This window comes from Nannobrachium achirus (assembly GCF_963921795.1).
Source record: "Nannobrachium achirus genome assembly, chromosome: 20".
Classification (NCBI taxonomy): Eukaryota; Metazoa; Chordata; class Actinopteri; order Myctophiformes; family Myctophidae; genus Nannobrachium; species Nannobrachium achirus.
Genome location: NC_137827.1, coordinates 41,330,143 through 41,356,006, shown reverse-complemented (window position 1 = coordinate 41,356,006; position 25,864 = coordinate 41,330,143). Strand labels below are relative to the sequence as shown.

At 43.0% G+C, this 25,864-nt stretch overlaps 1 protein-coding gene across 2 annotated transcripts in view; it reads right to left on the bottom strand.

The window, feature by feature from the left end:
- Nucleotides 1-3,522: 3,522 nt before the first annotated feature.
- The window catches only part of rab3gap2 (RAB3 GTPase activating protein subunit 2 (non-catalytic)), a 42,996-nt gene continuing 20,654 nt past the window's right edge, over nucleotides 3,523-25,864 (bottom strand). For both annotated transcript variants that reach the window (XM_080751204.1, XM_080751205.1), the window contains exons 12-35: nucleotides 22,128-22,217; nucleotides 21,135-21,274; nucleotides 19,911-20,106; nucleotides 19,173-19,316; nucleotides 18,395-18,477; nucleotides 17,859-17,923; nucleotides 17,660-17,750; nucleotides 16,917-17,038; nucleotides 15,646-15,859; nucleotides 14,935-15,032; nucleotides 14,448-14,556; nucleotides 13,744-13,904; nucleotides 13,101-13,278; nucleotides 12,363-12,527; nucleotides 11,692-11,798; nucleotides 11,271-11,337; nucleotides 10,910-10,980; nucleotides 10,722-10,757; nucleotides 10,176-10,250; nucleotides 7,556-7,771; nucleotides 6,363-6,452; nucleotides 5,936-6,151; nucleotides 5,092-5,256; nucleotides 3,523-4,681 (exon numbers count right to left, since the gene is read on the bottom strand). In XM_080751204.1, coding sequence (XP_080607330.1) covers nucleotides 4,529-4,681; nucleotides 5,092-5,256; nucleotides 5,936-6,151; nucleotides 6,363-6,452; nucleotides 7,556-7,771; nucleotides 10,176-10,250; nucleotides 10,722-10,757; nucleotides 10,910-10,980; nucleotides 11,271-11,337; nucleotides 11,692-11,798; nucleotides 12,363-12,527; nucleotides 13,101-13,278; nucleotides 13,744-13,904; nucleotides 14,448-14,556; nucleotides 14,935-15,032; nucleotides 15,646-15,859; nucleotides 16,917-17,038; nucleotides 17,660-17,750; nucleotides 17,859-17,923; nucleotides 18,395-18,477; nucleotides 19,173-19,316; nucleotides 19,911-20,106; nucleotides 21,135-21,274; nucleotides 22,128-22,217 — 3,052 coding nt within the window. In that variant the 3' untranslated portion in view covers nucleotides 3,523-4,528. The remainder of the gene's footprint in view (nucleotides 4,682-5,091; nucleotides 5,257-5,935; nucleotides 6,152-6,362; nucleotides 6,453-7,555; nucleotides 7,772-10,175; nucleotides 10,251-10,721; nucleotides 10,758-10,909; nucleotides 10,981-11,270; nucleotides 11,338-11,691; nucleotides 11,799-12,362; nucleotides 12,528-13,100; nucleotides 13,279-13,743; nucleotides 13,905-14,447; nucleotides 14,557-14,934; nucleotides 15,033-15,645; nucleotides 15,860-16,916; nucleotides 17,039-17,659; nucleotides 17,751-17,858; nucleotides 17,924-18,394; nucleotides 18,478-19,172; nucleotides 19,317-19,910; nucleotides 20,107-21,134; nucleotides 21,275-22,127; nucleotides 22,218-25,864) is intronic.

Below are 25,864 nucleotides of genomic sequence, written 5' to 3'. Positions count from 1 at the left end.
GTTCTATTGGCGTTATTCATTGAGAGTTTAGGTAGAAGAAACAGGAACAAACTTAGAAAACCACATTTGGTGGATTTGAACCAGTATGAGTAACCTTCTGCAGTTTAGGAATTTATCTTAACCACTACACTATTGTGCCTTGTATGTGGTGTTATCTCTTGGCAATTTTCACTAAATTATTTGGTACATGTGTTAGAACCAAGTAACAATTTTGAAAATATTTCCTACTGGATTTGATCCTATGACCTCTTAACCATAGGGCACTTTTCTTAACCACTGCACCATCAAGACACACATGTTAATGGTTGTCCTCTGTGCTATTTATTGAAAGTTTAGGTACAGTTAGAAGAGAACGGAACAAAGGAACAAACCTGGAAAACATTATTTACTGGATTTGAACCAGAGACCTTCCACAGTCAAGAGACATATTTTAACCACTATACCATTGTGATTTGCAGGTGATATGACCTCTCAGCATCATTCACTAAATTATTTGGTACATGTATTGGAGCAAAGTACCAATTTTGAAAACACTCACCACTGTTTTTGATCCTTTGACCTCATGACCACTGGGCACACATTTTAACCACTGCACCACCAACCCTTGAACAGCATTGGTTCTCCTCTGGGCTATTCATTAGAAGTTTGGGTACAGGTAGAAGAGACAGGAACAAACTTGTAAATGTTATATGTTGGATTTGAACCAGTAACATTCTGCAGTCAAGGGGTATATTTTAACCACTACACCATTGTGATTTGAAAGTGATATCATCTCTTGGCAATTTTCACTAAATTATTTGGTACTTATGTATTAAAGCCAAGTACCAATTGCGAAAATGTTCCTTATTGGAATTGATCCTATGTCCTCTAGACCATTGGGCATTTATCTTGACCACTGTACCACCAAGACTCAATGTGTATTGGCTTTCCTCTGTGCTATTCATTAAAAGTTCAGGTACGGGTAGAAGAGACAGGAACAAACTTAGAAAATGTTCGAAAAAATAAATAAATTAGAACATCTGTTGGACTTGAACCAGTAACTATCTGCAGTTAAGGGGTATATTGTAACCATTACACCATTGTGATTTGGAAGTGATATCATCTCTTCGCAATTTTCACTAAATTATTTGGTACTTCTGTATTAAAGCCATGTACCAAATGTGAAAATGTTCCTTACTGGAATTGATCCTATGACCTCAAGACTGCAGTTAAGGGGTATATTGTAACCATTACACCATTGTGATTTGGAAGTGATATCATCTCTTCGCAATTTTCACTAAATTATTTGGTACTTCTGTATTAAAGCCATGTACCAAATGTGAAAATGTTCCTTACTGGAATTGATCCTATGACCTCAAGACTGTTGGGCACATATCTTGACCACTGCACCACCAAGACTCAATATGTACTGGCTTTCCTCTGTGTTATTCATTAAAAGTTCAGGTACAGGTAGAAGAGACAGGAACAAACTTAGAAAATGTTAGAAAAAAAAATTGAACATTTGTTGGACTTGAACCAGTAACTTTCTGTAGTCAAGAGATATATCTTGACTACTACACATTGTGATTTGCAAGTGATGGAATCTCTAATCATGTTTCACTAATTATATTTGGTAAATGTATTAAGTCAAGTACCAATTTTGAAAATATTCCTTACTGGAGTTCTATTGTCAGCTACAAGTTACTGTCCTTGGGCTAAAACTAGGGTGACACAGAGATAATAGACATAGTTCCAACTTCAGGATCATATTGAGTCAATCCAATTCAGCTCAATTTTAGTACCACTTTACCTCATGGTTCCACCTCATTATAGTCTCAATAGAATATAGAGCATCACAGCGGAAGTGGTTTCCTGGTGCCAAGTACCAATTTTGAAAATATTCCTTTCTAGAGTTGATCCTATGACCCTTTAATGATTGGGCACTTATCTTAACCACTGCACCACCAAGACTCAGTTTGTCCTACTTTTCCTCTGTGCTATTGATTAAAAGTTCAGGTACAGGTAGAAGAGACAGTGAACAAACTTAGAAAATGCTATTTGATGGACTTGAACCAGTAACTTTCTGTAGTCAAGAGATATATCTATAATACGATACAAATTGTGGGCCCTTGAAATGAAAGCCTTTCAGAACACTTCGTTTTGGAGAGGCAGAGATAGGTGAATGATCACAGGTTCAAATCCTGTCTTAGTTGTCAACTTGTCACCAATGTCTTGACAAATGTTGAACACTTTCTTTTTTCTTTTAAATTCAAATCTTTCTTGTGAGGTCACATGGCACCAAATCATGTCAGATGGAAGTTTGGAACCAAATTGGTATCAATTTACGGGTCTTTGTCATGAACATGTGTGAGAATCACTATATAGCACAGAGGGACAGTCATAGCTCAGTGTCTAGAGTGAAAGCCTAGTAAGCCAAAGGTTTCAAGTTAGACCACAGATCACAAAATGCTGACATAAAAATACTCTCAAAATACAGTACTTGATATATGTTATAACTGTTCACATGAAAAGGCAGACATTTCTTCACTATATATCTTTTATAAATGAATGTCCTACTTTATCATACATACAACAGTGTCACACAAAAGCATCGAAACTAGCAGACACAGAAGCTTGAAACATGGTGCGAAGCAACACATTTTGAGCGTGTAGAGCTGCTGCTGTATTTGTATTATTTGAATGCTTTTAAGGCTCACTGCCTGTCTCAAATAGACTGCGCCCTGTCGAGATGCCAACTTTCGCCTTTAATATTTAAATTGCTAGTAAAGCAGGCCTGATAAAAGTATCAAAAAATCCAGGGGGAGGGCACCACAGATATAAAAAGCGTCCTTCAGAATTCCCAAGAGCCCCGCCTCAGAATTCTGGAGGCTTGCATAGAGTTATTGGGAGGCTTGCCAGCTCTCTTTGACCAACCCTTCCCACCAGAGGGAGGTATCTAGCTTTTTATATCTGTGGAGGGCACCCCCAGACCACCCGCTTGGGGGTGATCACTAAGACCCCGCCCTCATACAAAAGGAATCTGCCCTAGTGATTTGTTTGAAGCGTGCATACATTGTTAAAGGATGCATGAAGAATGTGCATCAGTAAATAGTCAGTTAGACATGCAGGATGGTTTATGTACTGTAAATGGTTGGGGATATTAATGCAGCACTTATAGCCTATAGACGTAATGGTACTGTCCTCCGAGGGCTTGTTGTATTTTCTATTCACATATAATGGTGTGGAAATGGAAGTCAGTCTATGTTCACCAACAAATATAGTGCTGCAAGTCAGTTGGGAAATGTTAAGAAGGTATATGGGTGACTGTTGACTTGTAAATGCAGACCTTTGTATAATAAATTCCTTGCACCCTTTATCAGAATCCTTTTTTTTTTATTGTATGCAAGCATTCAACAAAAATATATTGCCACTCACTGCATAAAATGTATTGTACTGTGTTTCCAACAAATAAATAATGTGTATGGAGTTCATGTCTGTCTGATTAACAAACACCCACTGTACAGACCAGACCATTCCAGGATCTTGAAGCTTCAACCGTCTTTATTCTGCTTAATTCAATGCCAGTGCAGGACACAGAACAGAATAGGAGGTCTACAGGCACAGCTAGTAATGAACTGTCTGCATATATGTATATAAATAACAAAATAACATGGTCTTTTTCTTTATGGTACATCGCTCTAGAAAGAGGAGAAGATATATAATTAAGTATGAGAGAATTGTGATATGGCGCGCACACAAAACAGGACACCCCAAAGAAAAGCAAATTACAAATTACTAGTCACTTTAAGTCAGAATAAGATGGGCAAGCCGGTGTGGTGGAAATTAAATTACATGCTGATAAAGAAAAGACATGCCCAGTTCCATCACTCACAAATCATCTCTACCAAATACATACTTTGCACTCTCTTTACAATATCTTTCAATAACACAAACATTAGTGTCAGACAATGTAAGTTACAACAAAAATAAGGTGACCGAATGACCGAATAAAAAGCCATTTAAAAGCCTGTCATATCCATTCTTCCTATAATACCTCATTGACAATCCAATGTTTTTTCTGGTCTCCGTCATTTTTTAAGGTGGCCTTTAAAAAAAAGAAAAAGACATGACAAATATCAGTGGACCCAAATAGTGGTGGGGAGGACCGCCCCACTCGAGCGCCAATGTCTCTTTCTTTATCCCTCCTTTTCTTCCCTGCCATCCTCATCCATCCATCCTTCGAATCAGTAAAATGTTAGGGTTATTTTATCCATTTGTAACTAAGAGTGTACAAATGTAAAAGTGTTTTCTTTGAAGGGTAGAAACTCTCCTCTCCTCTGTCTCAACATGTTTCCTATTTTATATATCTATCTATCTGTTAGAAAGAGACCATTTCTAACATTCTTGCTCAGATGTTCAAACACATTTGTACCCTCTCAGGTTTAAATGAACACTGACGATTTTACTGTGTAGCCACTAAAAAGCCAAGGCTTGGATGGCCTCTCTGCTCCTTTGTCCCTCTGGGTCACTATACTGGCCACTCCCAGGATCAGTCCTCTGTGGTGAGGACGTCCACAGCCTCCATTAGATGCAAGGCCAGACTGTACTGGGCATGGTTCTCTGGCAGCATCTCGATCAGTCGGCTGACCAGCCTGCTGCTCTGAGCCAGCGGTACCGAAGGACACCGCAGCTCACTGGGGTCCTGGAAGAAACACAGAAACAAAAACACGCACGCACGCACGCACGCACGCACACACACACACACGGATTAACCTATTGCTCAAATCAAATGGAGGTACAGTGGATAAGAAAGAAGACAGTTCTTGGACAGAGTTTGAAATGTTGCTGCTGGCTTCAGATCCAGGGAGGCTGGGCTTCCATCTGAACACCTCATGCCATGAATGCACAGATGCTGTGCCATTTCAAACGTGTCCATTTACTCAACTTCTTTCACCTTAGCACAGTGTTTCTCAACCTGTGAGATCCACATGATTTTGGGGGGGTCGCCAGATGACAATGAGTGAAGTGGACTTTTAAAGCACACAGACGGACGCACGTGTGCGCACACACACAGGTTGAGAATCACTGTTGTAGGGCGGCGGGTGTTCTCACCATAGCCTTCAGCCAGGTGCAGAGGGTGGGGGGCAGGCGCGCCAGCAGTTCCATGGCGGCCTGGGTCTGCGTCTGGCTGTGGAGCAGTGAGTAGCTGAGCCTCTGGCCAGTCAGCACCAGCAGCTGAGAACCCAGCACGTCCTTATCTTCTACCTGCATCATCACCTGGGAGGAGGAGGAGGACAATTTAGCCCAGGGGTCTTCAACAGGGGGTCCTCAGAGTTACTACAGGGGGTCCTCCAAATCTTTGTGTGATAGAAACTTTTTTTCTCCTTTTTTATATTAACCACTTGCCAAAAATAGCAGATCTACAAGCTCACAGAGGCGTTGTGAGCTTGTAGATCGGCTATTTTTGTCAAAGAGGTTTAGTTTAGAGGGGGTAAAAGAGCAGACTAGTATAGAGTGAAAGGTCGAGTTTATTCAGCATTGACGGTTCAAGTGGTTAAATATCTGAAAACACAAATTGACATGAATCCAAGATACACTACACTGATGATTGTGCTGTCAAACAGTGAAACTATATGGAATCTATGAAATGGTTGTGTGGGGTCCCTGCTTTATCTCTCTCTCTCAACCAAGGGGTCATTGGCCTGAAAACGTTGAAGACCCCTGATTTAGCTTATATGGTTGACCAGAGTCCCCCGGCTGTCTAGTCTATATTAGTGTCTTTTTCTGTTTTTTGTTATTGTGGCCAAAGCCTTGGCTGAAAATAGTCAATCGACAAGCTTGCGATGCGTTGCAAGCTTGTCGATCTGCTATTTTCCTGCGAACGCTTTCCCCACAATGCCACAATACAGATGCAGGGATTTAAGTGGTTAAATGGGTTAATGGAGACCTGCCCTACCTCTTCAGCCCTGGGATCCAGTCCCTGGTTGTAGAGCTCACAGACCAGGTGCCTCCGGATGATGTCGGTGTTGACCTGCAGCAGGGAGCCCAGCTCCAGGCACAGCGAGGGCCACCAGTCAGCCCTGGGCCCGCTGGCAGGGAGAGGCGTGGAGGCAGAGGGACAGGCTGCGTCGTCTAGGGCCTGAACCCAGGCTGTTAGCACTCGCAGCAGGAACTGAGAGGGAGAGGGCAGGATGGATGGAAGAAGGGTAATGAAAGATCAAAATTTTACAAAAGTAGTAGTAGTGAAAATACCCGAATTAATTGACAAGCTCACAACGACATACAAAAGTATTATAGGGCTTAAGTGATTAACATCACATAAAATCTTTCTCAGTTTCACTTTGTTGCTCTGTTTAAGTGACCCCGTCTCTCAGAATTCTCACCTCCTGTCGTAGTGAGATGAGGCTGGGGTCCATGTCACCACTGGGCATCAACTGGATGGAGGTGAGGTCTCTGAAGAAAGCATTCTTACCCTAGGATGTTATTTAGAATGTGAGCCAACAAATAAGGTGATTGGACAGAATAAAAACCCATTTAAAAGCCCACCATATCCAAATGTATTCCTTTAATACCTTGTCTGTTTGTGCACAAGAAGCTGCCAATTTTGGTTCTCCTGGGCCCCTGATATTGCTTGTTTTACTACTCCTTTTCCACCGTTTTGTATGATGTCTGTAATTGTTTAATGGCACAATATCCCCTCTAGTGTTCAATGCAAGGAATTGCATTTATTTTACACACGTCAAAACAATTATTTTTAATTCATGTAAGCGTATTTAAGTAACCTGAAAAAATAAATAATTATTAACAGTCAAGCAATTGAAATGGATGAAATTAGCATCTTCTGCTGATTCCTGAATACTGACACATGGTGCACATTTAGGTTTTTCTAGTTTTAGTCTTTTAAACAAAATTTTGTTTGAGTCATTTTAGTCATCTGAAAAGTTTTGGTTTTAGTCAAATTTTAGTCCATTAAATTATATCATAAGATTTTAGTTGACCAAATCTACAGACAAAATGTATTTTCACTAGTATTTTGACGGGCCATGGCATGGCATAGTAATGGCTAATTTTACACTTGGTTGCATGCTGAAAATAGCTGATCTACAAGCTCACAGCACAACGTGTTGAGCTTGTAGATCTGCTATTTTCAGAGCGCAACACCCAAGGGCAATCGAACATGAAGTGACTTAAATTTTAGTCTAGTTTTTATTTGTTGACGAAATTGTCAACATATTTAGTCATTATAGATTCGTTTTTCTTTAGTCTTTGTCAGTGAAAAAAGGTAGTGGACAAACATATTCCGTTCATCAACTATTCGAATAAATATTGTGAAAATAGCAGATCTACATGCTCGCAACGCCTCGCAACGCGAGGCGTTGTGAGCATGCAGATCGGCTATTTTCACAACGTTCGCCTCTTGCTTACTTAATATTTGCCAGTTTGGCCAGTCCTGTCGAATATTCGACTATTCGAATACTTTGAGGTCGAATAATACGAATACTAAAAATCACTATTCGTGAATGCCCGTTTTTTGGTCAACAAAATCAACACTGCTGAGTGCTAACAGGTTCCTCACTTTGCTGTCAAACAGGCTGAGAGGTTTGAGCCTGAGGCTGAAGGTCATAGTGGCGTGCAGCAGCGAGGCCAGCAGACAGTGGTGCTGCACCAGAGGGTAGTGAACGCCCTTCTGCTCCAGGGCCAGCTCCGCTATGGACGCCGGGCCCTCCGCCCCGCCCCACACCTCCTCCACACACAGCTCCGGGAGGGACACCTCCTCCACCGCAGAGTCCGCCTGGAGAAGGAAAAAAAATAAACTGCCGCCGTTACTTCTCTCTCTACATCACATGCATTCGCTAAAAATAGCCGATCTACAGTGCTTACAATGCATCATAACCAGTGTTGTATTGGTGATTTAATGTTTGGGGGGGGACGCAATCTTAACTTTTGACCCCCGCCTTCTTCATTTTGTTTACCTTTAACGTGGGCGAGTGCATGCACATCGTGCGCGACGGTTCACGGATCGCGTACACTCTACGATCCTGCCGTGGTAAGCAACAAAACACAACAGCTCTCCATAGTCCATAGCGACAGTGTATGCATGCCTCGTGTATGTTGCGTAACGAGGACGTGAATGGCGTTCGGAGACAGGATACAGGGGGTGGTTGTCCCACCCCATTAGCGGACTGGGAACATCCGTATCAGTTTTTTTGTGGATAGTGCTGCTCTATAGAGAAAGAATAATGGCGGATCGGCGATCATACTTTAATTGTTTTATAGCGATTACAGCATATTAACAGCTCATCATACTCGTCATAGGCAGAACGGACGCATTTATATAACTCGTCAAACTTGTCATAGGCTGTAAATGATGTCGCTTATTACCTACACTAACAGGAGTTAACAGGTCAGACAATGGTCTATTGATATGCATACAGGCTCGTTCCTTTGTTAAAGGTAAACGCTGTCGGGGAGTGCGAACTTAAGGGTTGTTTTACATCGATACCTGTCCGTGAGAGGCCTGACACAGCTTAACAACGTTACGGGAGGGTGTCTACACATGTGACTGGACCAATACAACACTGATCATAACGCTGTGACCTTGTAGATGCGTTATTTTCACCGAAAGTTTGCCTGGCATGACATGCCCAGAATAGTTACACTGGGGTTCAAAGTGGTTAAGAAATGCAGGGAAGCTGTAATTCAGGGATTTGAAATTCAAGGTAGCGGGTATTCAGCTGTAGGGTGGCATCGGTACAGCAAATCAACTCTGGTTGGTCAGTAAAAGCACTACGAACCGATCACAGGTCGGGTGCTCTAGACCGTCATGGGCTTTGTGCTGTAGCTGTAATGTCAATGGTTTAGAGAGACCCTAGGTATGATTAGAAGCAGTAATTTATTAAATACACACATGGTTAAAGATAAAATGGCTATGTTTAGGTATTAGGTTACAGATGGTTAAGTTTAGGGCTAAGGTTAAAAACGGTTGTGTTTATAAGGTTAGGTCTCATGGGTTTGGAGTAGCTGAAATGAAGCCAGGGTAAGGATCTGGGACGGCATTCAGCAATCAGAACGACCGGCGGCAATAAGGAAAATAAATATTGCACATGCAATTATCTGACTAGCTCTCAGAAGCCAAAACAGCTGTTTGTTGTGACAGTTTGCTGCTAGTTCAAGTTGTTCTCTTCTATTCCAAACCCATGGCTAGTAAGTAACAGTGGATCGCAACTCGCAAGCGCAAAAATAAATAATAATTGTATTTTGTTTTCAGTCGGGTGAAAATCTCACATGTCCAAAGCTGTTACTTTTGATATATTTTTTTATTTGAATCCTCAGAAGTATCAGATCGCCAAGCTTGAAACGCGGTTGCCGATCTGCCACTTTTTATACTTTTGAGTGATGCTGTAGTACAGGGTTCCCCAATTAGTTTTCCCCAAGGGCCGAATTATGTCTAGGGTACCAAGCCGAGGGCCACAACATTGCAGGGGCGACGGCGGCGTTCCTGCTACTCCAGCGACTGCGACAGTTCAGATATCGTCGTTGTCGGGTGAAAATATTGTATGTCCAAAACCATTCGTTTTGCATTTATCATTTTAAAAATGATTTAAACTAGTGAAAACAGCCGATCTACAAGCACACAACGCCTCGCACCGCGAGGCGTTGTGTGCTTGTAGATCTGCTGTTTTCACTACTTTTGTGCGACGGCCTTGTATGATTTGCGAAAGAACGTACAAATTTGGAGATACGAGATTTCCACCCGACAACGACGATATACTAGTGTTGTTGCTGCTCTTATACCACCATTATTACTAGGGTTGGTGGGGGCCAGACAGTAGCCCCCCGCGGCCCGCAAAATGGCCCGCGGGCCGCCTATTGGGGAACCCTGCTGCAGTATGATCAAGTACAGTGGTAATTTGGGGAAAAACACCAAAACATTTCTGCCCGACAGCAACAATTCAATCTTTAAGGGGTCAACCCCATCAGCTGTAGTTTTTGGATTGTTTGGTTTATTCAGAATTAAATGAATTGCTGTTCATCGCTGACAGTGCTGGAGCCAGCGGGGTTCATTCAGGACTCATGCTGTGGTCTATTGGTGCTGTTCGCTGCTCATTCACCATGCTTCCCTCTGTGGTCCGTTTACTTACATAGTGATTTATAAAAGACAAAGGGCAGTGATTGTAAACCAACACTCCAGTCACCTCCATGAGGATCTGCAGCAGCTGGACACAGGAGCCCAGGAAGGACGTCATGGCTTTGTCTCCCATTCCCACGTCCTGCACAGATGGAACGGCAAGACAACGTTTTCAAGTACAAAATAATATGCTAACCGAACTAGGGCTGTCACGATTATGACATTTTACATGACGATTCGTTGTCACTCAAATAATTGCGATTAACGATTTAATTGTGTTTTTGTCGTTGACAATTACATTTCTGTTTGGCTTGTAGGCTTTGAAGTTGCACATGGCAGATATGACACATAACCTAAATATCCCAAAAAAAACTACTGACATATTTGACAACTTTATACTTAAAAAGAACATTGATAGTGGAAATAGCCATTCTACAAGCTCACAAGTTGTGAGCTTGTAGATCTGCTATTTCCTGCTATTTCTGCTATTTCTAGTTAAGTCATCTGATCAAGATGGTATGCAAAATGTTCAAGGTCAAAGATGACGTTATTGTTAGATCTTGTACAGGGGCACAGTTCTTTTGTTAAATAAATGACAAAAATAGACGCTTACCCTTCGACATAAACGATCTTTGGGAGCCTTCCCCACCTACAAAAGAAAGGATTTCAGATTAGGACGAGAGATTCTACTTTATAGAATTCCAACATTATCTCCCCACTTTATCATCATCAAATGTTCAAATACTTAACATACACTTACAGTACAGGAGTATGTGTGAATATACATCAATGGGTCTTTACCTTTTCCACGAGGAAGGCTGCCGCTGAGAAACGTTTGACAATGAAGGTGCTCCACATCATTGAAGATATACCTGTCAAGAGAATCACATTATAGACGAATGTTCTGTCACTTCCGTTGAGTATTAATTATACAGACATGAATTCAAGCTGCCAATCGTTTACCCCCGTCACAATTTGCATATAATATTTGTAAAGACAAGACATTAGAATGGCATTCTTATGTCTGCTATGCACATGTACATACAACTCTCAGACAACCTGATATTTCAGTCCACTGCATTGCATCACAGTGAAGCTAGATGGTCACATTTGCTGCAGCATTCATAATGGTATCTGAACACATAGCTACCAGCTTACTCACCTAGTTGAATGTGTGGACTTGAGACCAGCTTCAGGTGGTCTACAGCCCAACACAGATATCGACCCTCCTAGGAAGAGAAAGTAAGAGAGAGAGAGAGAGAGAGAGAGAGAGAGAGAGAGAGAGAGAGAGAGAGAGAGAGAGAGAGAGAGAGAGAGAGGGAAAGAGAGAGAGAGAGAGAGAGAGAGAATTTAGGAATAGAGAACGAAGGTTTGATCACAAGAGACAAATTTGTCCTTAACTCATTTAGGACGGGCACCCCTATACTTAACTATACCTTTCAAGAAGGGAACCCCTTTTGGAGTTGTTGTTGTCTAAATGGGTAAAAAAAAAGATAACTCCTACCTGTACCGGAGGCAACTGAAATTCTTATTAGGTGAAATGTGTGTACTGTAACTCGGTGAGGAGTACTTTATGTGCGTACCTCGGGGTCTTTGTTCCACTGAACCACGTATTCCCAGCAGCAGTGGGCGTACAGGAGGTCAGAGGAGAGGGAGTCTGGGAAGCGCTGGCACACGGTCACCAGCAACTCTGGAGGAGAACCGTGAATGGTGTGAATTGACTTTGACTTCATTCCAAACTAAAGCGGTGTTTAAAACCTGGAGTATACAAGTACTGTAGCTAGAAGTGGCATCTCCCATTGTGGATCCTGTCATTTGGGTGCAGTAGTAGCCTACAATACTACATAATTTCATTTCATTTAAAAGTAAAGAGAAGCCATACTGTACAGTCAACATCCCAAACACTTTATTACATGAACCTTAGGCAGCATCAATATTCGGGGGAACATAACAGGTGAATATGTTTACGTTCAATGAAGTATATCGTCTCCATCGGGTGGAAACCTCATAACATGTCCAAAACTGTTGAATTTCGGGATTCAAATTTCAAAGCAGCATAAGTAGTAGATCTACAAGCTTGAAACGCTGCACGAAAGAGCTTGCGGATCTGCTACTTTTGATGCTTTTGTGTGAGAATATATTGTAGTATGATCAAGTAGGGAATTAAATAAAGGGTTTAAGTGATTAAAACACAACAGCCCGGGTGATGATCTGTAAAGTATGTGATGAACCGTGAAGCACTGAAAGCACAGACCTGCTGTCCTGTTGGACTCTGTGTCTTTGTCCTTCTCTCCTCCTTCCGTCTGCTCTGAGCTGTGTTCTCCCTGCTTCTCTCCTCTCCTATGGAGGAAGGCCGCCAGTCGCGCCGGGGCCAAGTCCTGCCTGAACACCCACTTTGATACGCTGTCCGCTATGCCGCCTGCACCACAAACGCACACGCACACACAGGAATAAAGCTAAATAAAATCTCACGACTGAAAGAAATGTGTATATGCCCAAGTCCTGTTATGGGATTTGTGAAAGGTATTTAACTCAATTTCCAGGACTATATAACAATAATTCAGCTCAATAACAGGTCGCTTACTCCTATGCGCAATGCCCAAAGACAGGTAGTGTATGCCAGTGGTTCTCAACATTTCAGGCCGTGACCCCCGAAATAATCATATTTTAACTGGGGACCCGGCACCCTGACGAGCACTAAGAGTTGAGGAATTTTGTATAACATTGTTCTATTGTGAAAATAGCAGATCTAGATCGGCTATTTTCACAATTTCTGCCTCTAATGTTTGACAATTTGGCCCATGTTTAATTTGTCATTTCAGAGGTATTAACAAAATCAATAACCAAAGACAATGCATAGCTATTTTTTTCAGGACCTTCCAGGACCCTTGATAAATTCCAAAACCTTTTTGGAAAATATTTTTCTAATTTCAAAATATTTCCAGGAATTTCATGACCGTGGGAACACCTGTAAGTACAAAGCGAGTGTTACCTCGTCCTCCCTCCAGCAGGGTTTTCACAGAGTACTGAGGAGGTGTGCTGCCGGACGCGGTCCCCTGTGGAGGAGGAACCCACAGCAGGGTCTGCAGAGCCAGCATGTCCTCCAGCTGACGGACACACACAGCCCACTGCTCCAGTTCCAGAGACACAGCCTCCCACTCTGCCTGCAGCTGCACACGCACGCATGCACGCACGCACACACACGCACACAAGCACACACACGCACACGCACACACACACACACACACACACACACGCACACGTATTAAGAGAATAAATATAGGACAAAAAAAAAACATTACATGGATGCACCTGGGACGTACGGCATTCACCGAATGTTCGAATATTCGAATATCAAAGTCACTATTCGATGTTGTTCACCGAAGTCGAATATTCGCTTATATTTTTCTTTTTTATTGTTTTTTCTTTAAAACATAATAGTTTATAAAGCTTGGCTAGATAGGAAGTCATAAGAATGAGTGTTCTGTATCAGCCTTGGGATGACAGTCTGTCTGGGCACAAGAGTGTACAGAACTACAGATACAGGTTCAGTTGGTTACATTTGTACATTCTCTGAGTTACTAACGGTTAACAAAGATACATTCACTGTGTGTGTATGTGTCCTCCTTGTCTACCTTGCTGTCTCCCAGGCTGGTGATGTTAGTTTTAGCAGCGCGGTGAGCCACCAGCGCAGCTAGCAACGCAGCGGCCGCGCTGTGGGATTGAACACAGGCACAGCGCACCTGCTGCCACCAGGGAGAGAGAGACTGGGGGTCCCATGAAGCCTCTACCACACCTGTGGACAGCAGAAGAATGAGAGGAAGAGGCAGGTTTAGATTCACTACAGCCTCAAATGTAATGACTTTGTTTTCTTGTCCTGTGACAACTAGTTAGAACGGAAATGTCTGAGATATAGACACGAAATACAGGGCTCACTGAATGTAAGGTTCGAGGTAGGTTTTTCTGGTGCAAAGAAACATCAAAAGCCATCACCGTTATTTTGTAACTACAAAGATGAATGAATAAACACAGACACTGTAGAAAAGATCACAGTTTAACAGTCTGTGTCAATGTTGTGGAAGTCATATAAAATTGTATATTTTCATACAAAACCTCAACTCAATTACTGTCTCACCCGAACGGAGGCATTAGTTACATACATTTTCAAGTGTGGACATGCTGACTTGCCTTCGACAGTGAACTTTGAACCGAACAGAAAAGGATAAACATTTATCACCTGACCTGAGATAGTAAGAAGAGGAAAGCCCAAGTAAGGGACACTAAACTTGGTCAATGAGGGGTGCCAGAAACAGGTATGGTAAGACATCTCCACACTCACCTTTCATGTTGCTTAGGGCAGTGAGCAGAGCATGCAGGTTTCTAACGGTCATCTCTGGCTTCTTTAGTACATCTTTCTCCCTGTGCAGCCACACGCTCAGCAACAGAGACTACACACAAGGAGAGAAGACAATGAACACGGAGGACTCTTATTGTCCTGGACTGATGCATTAATTCACCCTTTGTCACAACTTTCTGATTGGTCCATGAACAACCAACCAGCAGGCTCTATCCGAGCTAACACTCCTCTCAATTCATGCTCATCACTTCTCCCCTCCGTCTTTTCATCCATCTAGGGGTCCTTGAGGCGGTTCCGTGGGGTCCCCAGCTAATTTACTGATAACTAAGAACCCTTAATATTATGGTTCTATGATTCCAATGGTGCACTCTCAAGAGTTATAGGGGTCCATGGCCCAATTCATACCAAACATGGGGGTCCGTGAAATGAGCACGTTTGAGAAGCACCGATGTATCTCTGTTTGTCTTACCAGTAGCTGCTGTGGACTGATTCCAGCCTGCTGTAGTGTGTCACACACCCTGTGGATCGGGCTCTCTCCACACAGACATCCCCATAAAAGGAAGCTCCCTGCACAGGACACAAGCACACATTCTCAGCCACCTACTGTATACGTTCAACAGTATGGGTGCGATGGATGCGTTGTTCAGTGGCTCATGTAAAGTTAAGTGCCATAGCAATACATTTCCCCAAATTAGTTGGTTTTGTAAACCTCCATCCCTAATTTCTCACATGGCCCTCTTCTAGTGCCACAATGAGGCAGATTCTTGAAAAACAAATTTTCCAAGCCCTGCTCCTACAGATTTTGCCATAAAATCACGCAAAGCGGTACACAGTATGTCTACAGTCATGTCATCAACATGGATCTGTCCCATTTAGCGCCACCATCAGGCCGATTTTTTGCAAAACACATTTTTGGACACTGCTCCTACATCACACAAAGTGGTACACAGTATGTCTATAGTCATGTCATCAACATGGATCTGTCCTATTTGTGTATGCATGAGACCTGACGGTCGCTTATCTCCCGATTAGGGAGTCTTACTGGTATATATGGATCATAGGTTGTATATATGAACAAATGTGTTTTATTAAGCCAAATTCTGTTTTAGCATCATGTTGACAAAATTAGCTGGAAGGGCTAATACTACTGGCATCCTGTGTATGCGTGTGCAGTATTTACCTAGCTGGTTCCAGTCTGTGTCAGAGCCGCGGACAACGTTCACCTCCCCAGCCTCGGTGCACTCCAGCTGAGAGAGGAAGGTGCGGGCGGGCAGCGGAAGGTCAGGGGAGTCCTGGGCGAAGGAGACGCTGGGCCGCGTGGTGAGCTGGGCATAGCGCTCCAGGGTGGGAGCCAAGCGAGACAACTCCACGTCCAGGCCCTCCAGGGACTCCACCTAGCGTGGAACCAAGACAAAGAATGGTGATGATGATGATGTTTGATCATGTCCATGGCGACTTGGTTAATGAACTAGTGTGCATATGCCATACATGGGCAACTGGCGGCCCGGGGGCCACATGCGGCCCCCACCTCCACTTAATGCGGCCCGCAGGTTAATACCGGAATACTAACATATTATTGATTTCAGCTGTTACAATTCCAAACATGACCTGCTTTAATTCCGTCAGTCTACTCTAAATTAGTAGCTTAATGACTAGTATAGTAGTACTAAATGCGTTTGAAATTAAATAAAAATGTTACATTTCAGGATTCCAATTAAAAAATAAAAATTCAGGATTCCAATTCAAAAGAAGTAGCCGATCTACAAGCTCAAAACGCATCGCAGCGCGATGCGTTTTGAGCTTGTAGATCTGCTATTTTTGCTTCTTTTGTATGAGATACTAGAATGACAAAGTAGGACGTAGCAATATGCAATGTGGCCCTCTCGAGTGAAGGTGGAAATATAGTGGCCCACGCCATCAACAAAGTTGCCCACCCCTGGCATATGCAATGTTCAAGTCTAGAGCAGATACTCTCAAGTTTTGAGGGGGTGTTGTATTTTTTGGACCTGCACCAAAGAAGAGGATGTCTCTGTGTGCTCTATCCAGTGTACAACCAATGACCTGGCAGTGGCACACAACACAACACAACACAACACAACACAACACAACACAACACAACACAGAGAGCATGGCATGCACAGCTAAAAGTTAGATAAATGAAGAGGGCGAACTAACGCAAACTAAGAGCAAATGTACAAAACAATTGCCCAACAATGCCGCATGCATGCACAAACTCACTCTCTCTCTTTCTCACAGACACTCAGTGATATCCATGACTCGCATTTTCCCTTTGGAATCTCTCTCACTGAAATAGTTGACATGCAGTTGTCACAGTGAATATGACAGTCTAGCAACAAGTAAGCAAGAATGGCGAGACAAAGGGAAACTTAACAAAATCCTACAGATCAACTGTGTGTGTGTGTGCGTGCGTGCGTGCGTGCGTGGACTCACAGCGTCAGGGCATGGCTCTGTGTCTGTGGCAGATTGCAGCTGTTGGATGTCTGAATAAAGCTGTAGCAGTTTGAGTTGAGAGGAGCAGAGTTGAAGCAACGCTTCATCCACTGCTTCAGGGTCTACAATGGACAGAAAACCAGCGTAATTTTGATTTAAAAAACTCACTTATCGATTCACTCGTATAACAAAATGTGTTTTAAGTGAAAATGTACATACATCTATGATTCACCCCACCTTTTAGTAACTGACTGTCACTGCAAAAGTCTAAGTAAAGAAGAGTAGGCTTGGGAACCAACAGTTCCTGAGCAATGTGTCCCATAGGTCAGGAGCCTAGCTCATGTTTTCTTAGTGTGAGATGTCTTGATGTACAAGTACATCTCCTGGACATGACATTAGTATGTCACAGGGATTTATAGTCTTTGATATGGCTGGGGATTGAACCCCTGACGTTCCAATCTCAGTGCGGATGTAACAGAGGTGATCCGAACCTCCCCACCCGCCTTCGAACCCGGGTCTCCTGCGTGAAAGTCCAATATCTTAACCATCACTCCAAAGGGACATCCCTATGGAACGAGAGCAGATACTAGACTTTTGAGGCTTCAGGCCGGGGCTGCGACTATCACACTGTATGGCGGTCCTCAACCCACCACACTGAAACTCCAACCACACAGCCACTGAGCTGCTGGCAAAAATCTAAAAGTCGATAAATCCTGAGTGAAGGGAGAGCTGTTGCACTTCACCTCGCTCCTTGAGACTGTTGTGTAAGGCGCATGTGACGTTGGTCAGGCAGGAGATGGGAGCATTCTTATTGGACAGCAGAGACTCCAACGCCTAAAGATGAACACAATTAAACATTATTGAAAGCATGTTCATATCATTCTCCTCATCGGTTGATTGTGTGTGTGCGTGTGCACATGTGTGTGCGTGCGTCCTCCTCACCTGCTTCTTAATGGCAGGGTGTTTGATTTCTAGCAGCACACTCTTGGCTTCACTCTCCAAAATATCTGAAGAGAGGTGGAGCAATAAAGACAGTCAGATCAGTAAGACATTTCTAATACCTCCATGTAGTCTCATCCCTGACTCTGAATGTCTGTTCATGCCTAACAGAAACAAAATTTACAGTATTACCCTTATTGCTTCCAAGATCATCGGACTTTCCACACCCACACTTGCTGATATGAACAATAAGGCCATTACATTCTTAGCACTCTCAATAATATATGACACTGATCATCCTCCGTATCGCTACTTCGACCTCATGCCATCGGGGTGAAGATACAGAACCTTGAAGTTTTGTCCCCTCAGCCATCGCTACACTAAACAAACTGGTTTTCTGTGCATAGTGGAGACCTGATGATCTGTCTTTGTGATATGTTTGTGTTATGTGGTTATGGTTATGGACTGTTTTTTGCTTGAACAGACATGTGAAGACAAATTTCCCTTCGGGGACAATAAAGATTATTATTATGTCTTACCAGGCTCCACCTCTCTGCTCCTCAGTAAGGTGGCCAGTCTCTTTAGCAGGTGCATGTCTTTGGCTCGCTCACTCTTCTTGTCACTAGGTCAGACAGAACAGGAAAAAAACTTTAGGTTTAAATATTCTGTGCATAGTTGCATGCATACATATATAATATTTACCCCTTAAGACCAGAGTCCGATTCTACAAATGCCTTCCAAAATCAACGTTTTCGTTCCAAGGACCCCCAAATTACAGTATATGTATTTGGCTGCAGACATCCCCATCTGAACATGTTTTGTGCCAGGGACCCCCCAGAAGAGAAGATTTGTGTTAAGAAAAACTGTTAAAGAGAGCAGATGTACAAGGCCAGCTCGCAGCCCAGCATGAAGTGGTGCGCTTTGTGAGCTTGTATGTCTGCTATTTTTGAGCAATCTACTTCAATTATGGTAGAGAGAAGATATTAATTTAGACAAACTGATCCTATCCTTTATCCTTTGAAGAGGTGGGCATGTGACAGAAAGGTTTGCAATTCAAGAAAATGTGGCTGCTGAAGTTTAATGATGTGATGCTGTCATTATGCCCAAGCCCAACTTCCTTACATTGGTACCTTACATGCAGTAGTGAAGTTGAACTGAATGTAAGGAACCAATGTAATGTAAGCAACTGTTTGAAAGAAAGAGCTAGGACATGCTCAGCTCACAACAACACATTGTGAGGCCTTGTGAGAGCTTGTAGATCTGCTATTTCTGCAATAAAAACAAATAAATTGGTCACAAAATGGTGTCAGTGTCAACCTGAGGGCCAGGTGGAAGGGCACGGTGATGGTCCTCAGAGCTCCGGTGGTGGGGTCCAGCAGACACACCTGCTGGGTATGGAGCTGCCAGCCCTGACTGGTCACACTGTTCACCCCCATCAGACGGTAGCCGGCATACAGCAATCTGGAAGAACATGAGAGACAAAGGATATGCTGTTGCAATGTTTGTGTACGTCCTTACTTCCAAAACGTGAACGTTGTCTTTGTTTGAAACCAGAGCTGGGTATTATACGACCTAAAAGTCTCATCACAGTATAAGTAACAGAGTAAGGGAAAGTAACGACGAAAGTTAATTATTTTCTATATAAAGAGACAAAAAGATTATATTAGATAATATGATGATTGATAATATGCTCAATTGAAACTCCTTTTACTCTTTCAAATCTAAATAATCACACCCAATGTGAAGTGAGCGGTGGTCGTGCTTGCATAACATCTTCAGACTAGGATTTAAGTCTAGGATGTACAGGCTATGCTACACACACACATTTTGCTATGGCAAAACGCTGAGGAAAAAGGCTACAGACATACGACATATGACATCACTAGACAAACATGATGCTACGCACACACATTTTACTATGGCAAAACGCTGAGGAAAAAGGCTACGGACACACGCACAGCCACTTATAGGAGCGGTTTGCACCGCTCAAAAACTCAATATATTGCCCATCCCTGGTTTGAACCCGAGACTTGAGAATGAGCATCCAGACAGTACCTGCAGTGTTTGCCCACAGTGAAAGCCCCCACCCGGGGACCGTGCTGCGTGCCCCACACCTCCAGGATGCCCCTGCGCGGGGCGTAGATGACCAGGAACTGGGCATGGCGGCGGGGGAGGGGTGCCGAGGGGGACGACTCACGCTCGCCTCGCCTCTCAGACACCTGCACCCAGCCCAGCTGGGCATCACGGTAACCTAGAGAGGACACATGCGTTCATGACCTCCTCAATGAACATCTAATATCGTCGCTGTCAGGCAGAAACCTTTTATCTTCATATTTTTAACTTTTTTTAATCCTTTTTATTTGTTTAGACGTAAATTAACGCCCTACTTGAACACACTACAGTGTCACACAAAAGCATCAAAAGTAGCACTGGATCTTAAAAGTAACAGTTTTGAACATGATGACGATAGAGACGATATATAACTAGATTTCCTGGATATTTAGGGCTGCAACTAGTGATTTTGTTCTCAAATGATTCATCTGTTTTTCAAATAATCTGCAATTCATTATAAAAACACCTTTTTAAAAATAGAAACATTACAGTAAATGTTCACCATAAGTTATCTGAAGCCACAGAACTATTGAAATGCTTACCCAGCAAATGAAACAGAACTTTTAATTTCATAATAAAGAACAATAAAGCATTCTCATACTGGTGAAGTTGCAAGTAGTGCATTTTGACTGATAGTTCCTCCCCTACTGGATATGGTAACATCCAGGGACGTGCTGGGCCCCTGATTCAGCCTGGGAAAAAGAATTGGAGAGGCCCTCATTGCGCGCTATAGAGAGAGATCTCTCTCTATAGCGCTGCTGCTACTCAAAGATTTGTGACAAAGTTACAAGCCAGTGGGCCAATTACATGAGTTATATTTCGTCGTTGTTTCGGTGGAAACCTTGTATGTCCTAAACCGTTTGTTTTGTATTTATCATTTTAAAAATGATTTAAACTAGTGAAAACAGCCGATCTACAAGCACACAACGCTGTGTGCTTGTAGATCGGCTGTTTTCACTACTTTTGTGCGACAGCCTTGTATGATGAAGCAGGGCTTTGCTTTGCGAAAATATGTACAAATTTGAAACTTGGAGATATGAGGTTTCTGCCAGAAAGTGACGATTTACTTTGTTGGCCGCCCAGCCCCCAAAATGGCTGACATTTTATATTAAAAATGTTCCTAATGGCCGGCCTGGACCGGCCCGGAATGGTTCCTTTTCCCCTCACCCTTCCACATGCGGATAGCGATGCCTCTGGCCACGTCCAGAAGTGTGACTCGGCCAAAGTCGTCTGTCACACCGGCCAGCGTGTTGCAGGGGGACAGACAGATGGACTCCCCGTGGCGACGAGAGTCCGGGAGACCAAACCTGTCCGAGAGAGGATTGTTAAATGAAGACTTTGTTAACGACAACTGCTTCTGAACAAGTGGTGTTTTGGCATAGATGTCTATGCTGGTTCCAAAAGGTGACTGTGCTTCTGCAATAATTGCTGTGACCTTTCACATGCTCATCACATATCTTCATTAAAGAACAACATAAAGGCTGCGTCCCAGGTCCCAAGAGGTGGTGCCATAGTTTTGTACTTTTTCTGGTTTTCATTTGTCTAGGAGGTTGAGTACTTCATTAGACCCCCTGGTGTGGTTGTTATGAGCAATTATGCATTCACTTTTTATTTGGGTTTTTAGCTGGAGGATGCCACCTGCTGGTTCAGACGTGCCGTTCCAAAAACACCCATACTTATTACATCATAGAATCAACCCCTCCCGTAATTACCATTCACCCAACACATGTGGGTGTGGCTAACTTCAGCTGGGTCACCACCCACCATGACAACCACTCATACCAATGAACTGGTGGGTGTGGCCACATAAAAACATAATTTTAACTCTTTCTGTACAATTTTTTGGAAAAATTCTTCCTCCTAGTATATAATCATAATAGTAGATAATCATGTTTTATAGAGGGGAAAATCATGGCACCCCATCCTTAAATCAAATCCTATTTCCTTGCTTGTATGTTAGTCCTTCCCATTGAGGAAATAGAGAAGAGGCGACGTCCCATTTCTGATGACAACATCACATGTGATAGGCCAACTCCCTTAACATACAAGGACTAACATACAAGGATATAGGATAGAAGTGTAGGAAATAGGATTAAATTTAAGGACCTGGGACGCAGCCAACGTTTAGCACAGTATATAAGGGAGAATGTGATTGGTTACCTGACTCCCATGGGTGTAGCTGGCTCCACTTTGGGCTTCTGTTTCTGAGCTGGTTCCTCTTCACTCTTGTGCTTCCAACCTAACCACCCACTGAGACACAGAGTTCAATGCAAATTAAAGAACAATAAAAGACACCGTTGACATGTGGGTGAAGAATTATTCTTTTCCATTTCTACCTTTTACTGTATAACGGGCATGAAGGAAGCATGTCAGGGGTTGTTACGACTGGGGTCGTAGTTGTAGAACTACTGTAGGTACTGTATTGCTTTGGTCCTAGTGTGGTGTGGTGTATGACAGAGCTGAGAGTGTCTGGGAGTGTATGCAAAACAGGGGTATCACTCCCAGACAGAGTGAGTGTGTGAGAGCATGTAAAAAACAGGTGTGCCGCTCCCAGCAGCTGATTGGTGGGGAAACGACCAGGATGGCTGGGATTGGTGGGGAAGCGTTCCAGGAGTTCTGTCTGCTGACTGGCTGACAAGGGTGGAGGTTGGGGATAAAAGGAGCAGCAGACCTCGGCCAGCCACGCAGGGGAGCAGACCTTGTCCTCCTCCTCTCCCAACTGGCCCCCAACATGTCCTTATGTTTTCTTATGAGTTGATATGAGTTATGGGTTAAGTTGAGTTGAGTTGCTTTGAGCCTTTGAATAATGTTTATGTTAAGGAGGTAAGATACTGTTTGTTCTTTTGGTAGGCAAGTGATTTTCTTTTGAGTGAGTTTTCTTTTGATTTGAGTCTTGAGTTATCCTTCAGTTACTCCTAAGTGATTCTTCAGTTACTACTGAGTTCTTAAGTTATTCGTTAGGTTTTCATTAGTTCTACTTATTCATAGACCCCTATGTATTATGTTTCACTTCTATTAAAGCTATACTGTGTAAGTTGCTCAACTTGTGGTCAGTAGCTCTATAGCAAACCTCGGTCGCGTCCGCGTCTTTCGTCCGTTTTTCGGTTCTCACACCCCCGCGTCTGCCTCCACCTCGCCGAGATCTATCTTTTGAGGGGTCCCTGGTTGCTGTGCGTTCAGCCATTCCGGAGATACACTCCTTCACCCATGCTTTATGTATACTCTATGGCTTCACCGTGCACCCGAGTATAGAGACACACGGGAGACTACAAATATGGCGACCCCACTCCAAGATGCGCTGTGATTGGCCGGCAGTGTATAACCCTCGCTTAATTTTTCCGCGAAAACCGGGGCCCGGTCAGGATCATAGAAAACATATAAAGAGAAGGCTTTAGAAACTGAAAATAACGGAGTGGGGGTTCTAAAACTTTAGCGATTTAACAGTTAGGACCATTTTAAGATTTGTTTTATAAAAGAGTTACATGGTATAACTTTAACTGTTCCAGTTTGTTATTACCACTTTGTAAATAAACCGCACTTTATGTTGCATTTATAACCCGTTGTTGGTGTGGCTACTTGGGAGCTGGGGAAGACAAGGGTTAATTTCATGTTGTGTCTCAGGACCCCTAGACTGGGGCATAACAGGGGTGAAAAGAACTAACAAAACAAAAACAACAGATGATGTATTTCTGATTCAAAGTAGCAAAACAAATGAATTTCAATCAAGAAACACACCCGCACACTGCCACTTGCACGATCCAGACCCAGAGGTAAATTTATTAGAAGCAACGTTTCGGTCGTTAGACCTTCCTCAAGCTTCAAAGTAGCAAATTCTGCTGAACAATGACAGATTTGCATGATTGTCTAAATCACTTTGATGCTGCTAAATCCTTAATTAATCTCATTTTAAATAACCGGAGAGACAGGGAGAGGGAAACAGAGAGTGAGACAGCAAGATGAAAAGATAAGCAGGGAAAATGAAAACGCCAGAGTGGTAATGAAATGCAAAGTGAGATATAAAAGGAGACAGTGGATAGAGGAACCACTGTAAACTGGTATGGATGGAGACGCTGCCAGGGGACAACAGGCTATAATTCAGTATTGATTCAACAGTTTTGCTGGCTGGTGCAGTAGCAGCAATAATGCTGACAGTGGTGGACAGTAGGGATGCGGTATCGGTACTCGCGGTATCGGTACTCGCGCCGATACAACCCTATTTTGCTGTACTCGTACTCGCCCGATACTTCTGACGGCAGCGGCCGATACCGAACAGGGGCGTCACAAGGGGGAGAAAAGTGGGACTGGGTTACTGGGGCTCAAGGTGAAAGCCAGGGCCTTAATTATTTTATACTTTTGCTATTGAAAAATAGCAGATATGCAAGCTCACAGTGCCGCACTGCAAGCTTGCAGATCTGCTATTTTTTAAATACCCCATGAAGAACATTCATGGGGGGCCAGCAGTGAATCCTATACCCAGGGCCCAGAATTTGGTGCGACACCCTTGGTACACGCTGAACGGAGTGAACGCTGGCATTCAGCGGCAGCAGGCTGTCTGTCTGTCTTTCTGCAGCTTCAACATGAGTAGGCCTACATTGAGTGATATAGCAGCATCATTCATCATTCATTAATCTTAAAACTTGCTACGATGCAAAGTTTGTCTGAGTGCTTTGCCTTTGATGGAGAAATCAAATCCAAAAAAGGCGACTGGATGTGAATCACTCACTCATTACCTCGGCAGCTCGGCTCGAGCCTGTTGCATCAGTGTGATCCGCTCATCTGAAGAATAATCCATTTTGAGGTGAGATTTTGAGAACATGGAGAAAGTAGTCTCAGTCATAAGTTGGCTGCGAATGCCATAAATAATGGTTTAAAGTAGGCCTAACAGTGATGAGAGATGAGTGAGATGAGAGAGGTCGCTTAACGAGAGTCCTGTCAGTCCAGCTGCGCTGCTGTGCGCTGTGCTGGGGAGTTAATTGGTACTTGCCCTAGTTTTACGTCTTTCACTGGTGATGTAATCAATTATTTTGGAGCAGATTCCAATAGTATAAACATTATTAAAAGGCTTTCATATACTCTTGATATCTTTTTCAAATGAGGTTTAGCCTAATAGATTGAAATGTGCTAGATTTTGGCTATTTTCTGCTTGTTAACTCATTGAGTGCCAATCCCGAACTAGTTCGGCTTTATTAGCGTATCGTAGAGTGCCGATCCCGAACAAGTTCGGCTTTTAAAAAAAAAAAAAAAAAAAAAAATTTGAAAAAATTTTTTTTGAATTTTTTTTTTTTTTTTTTGGACCCCATCAAATCTGGTGAACATGATTTCAATCGCGATTTTGCATGTTCCACCCCCATACAACCCCATCTAACATACAGGGCAGCCATTTTTGTTTACATTACATGTAAAACATAATGGCGATTATCTCAAGAATGCCTGAACGGATTTCCAATCGTATTTTTTTGTTTGAAAGCTGTGAACAAACTGCACAAATCCACTCCAATGCAATGCAGGATTTTTAGAGCTCATTCTTCTCTGTTTTTTTCCCATGCATGAGGTGTGCAAGGTTTAATCATGGCTAAGTTGACGAAAATAAGGCTTCTAAAATGCTTGGTAGCCAATAGCTAACTTCAAGCTAACTTCATCCTCTTCCTGTACATGCACAAAGGAAAGTGTTCAGGCAAGTAGGGCTTGGGCTTGGGCTCCAGGGCTTGGGCATGCATTACCAGCATATCTCTATTATTCTCTGGTCACTGGGCGCCCTCTAGTGGTGATAGGCTGGCACTCAATGAGTTAATGTCAATAAATAAATACATCAATTAATTTTCGGTTATCCCAATAGGTTTCAAAATTGTCGTGTACATGTCAGTGAAATTAGTCGCTAGGAACATCCCTAATTTTAA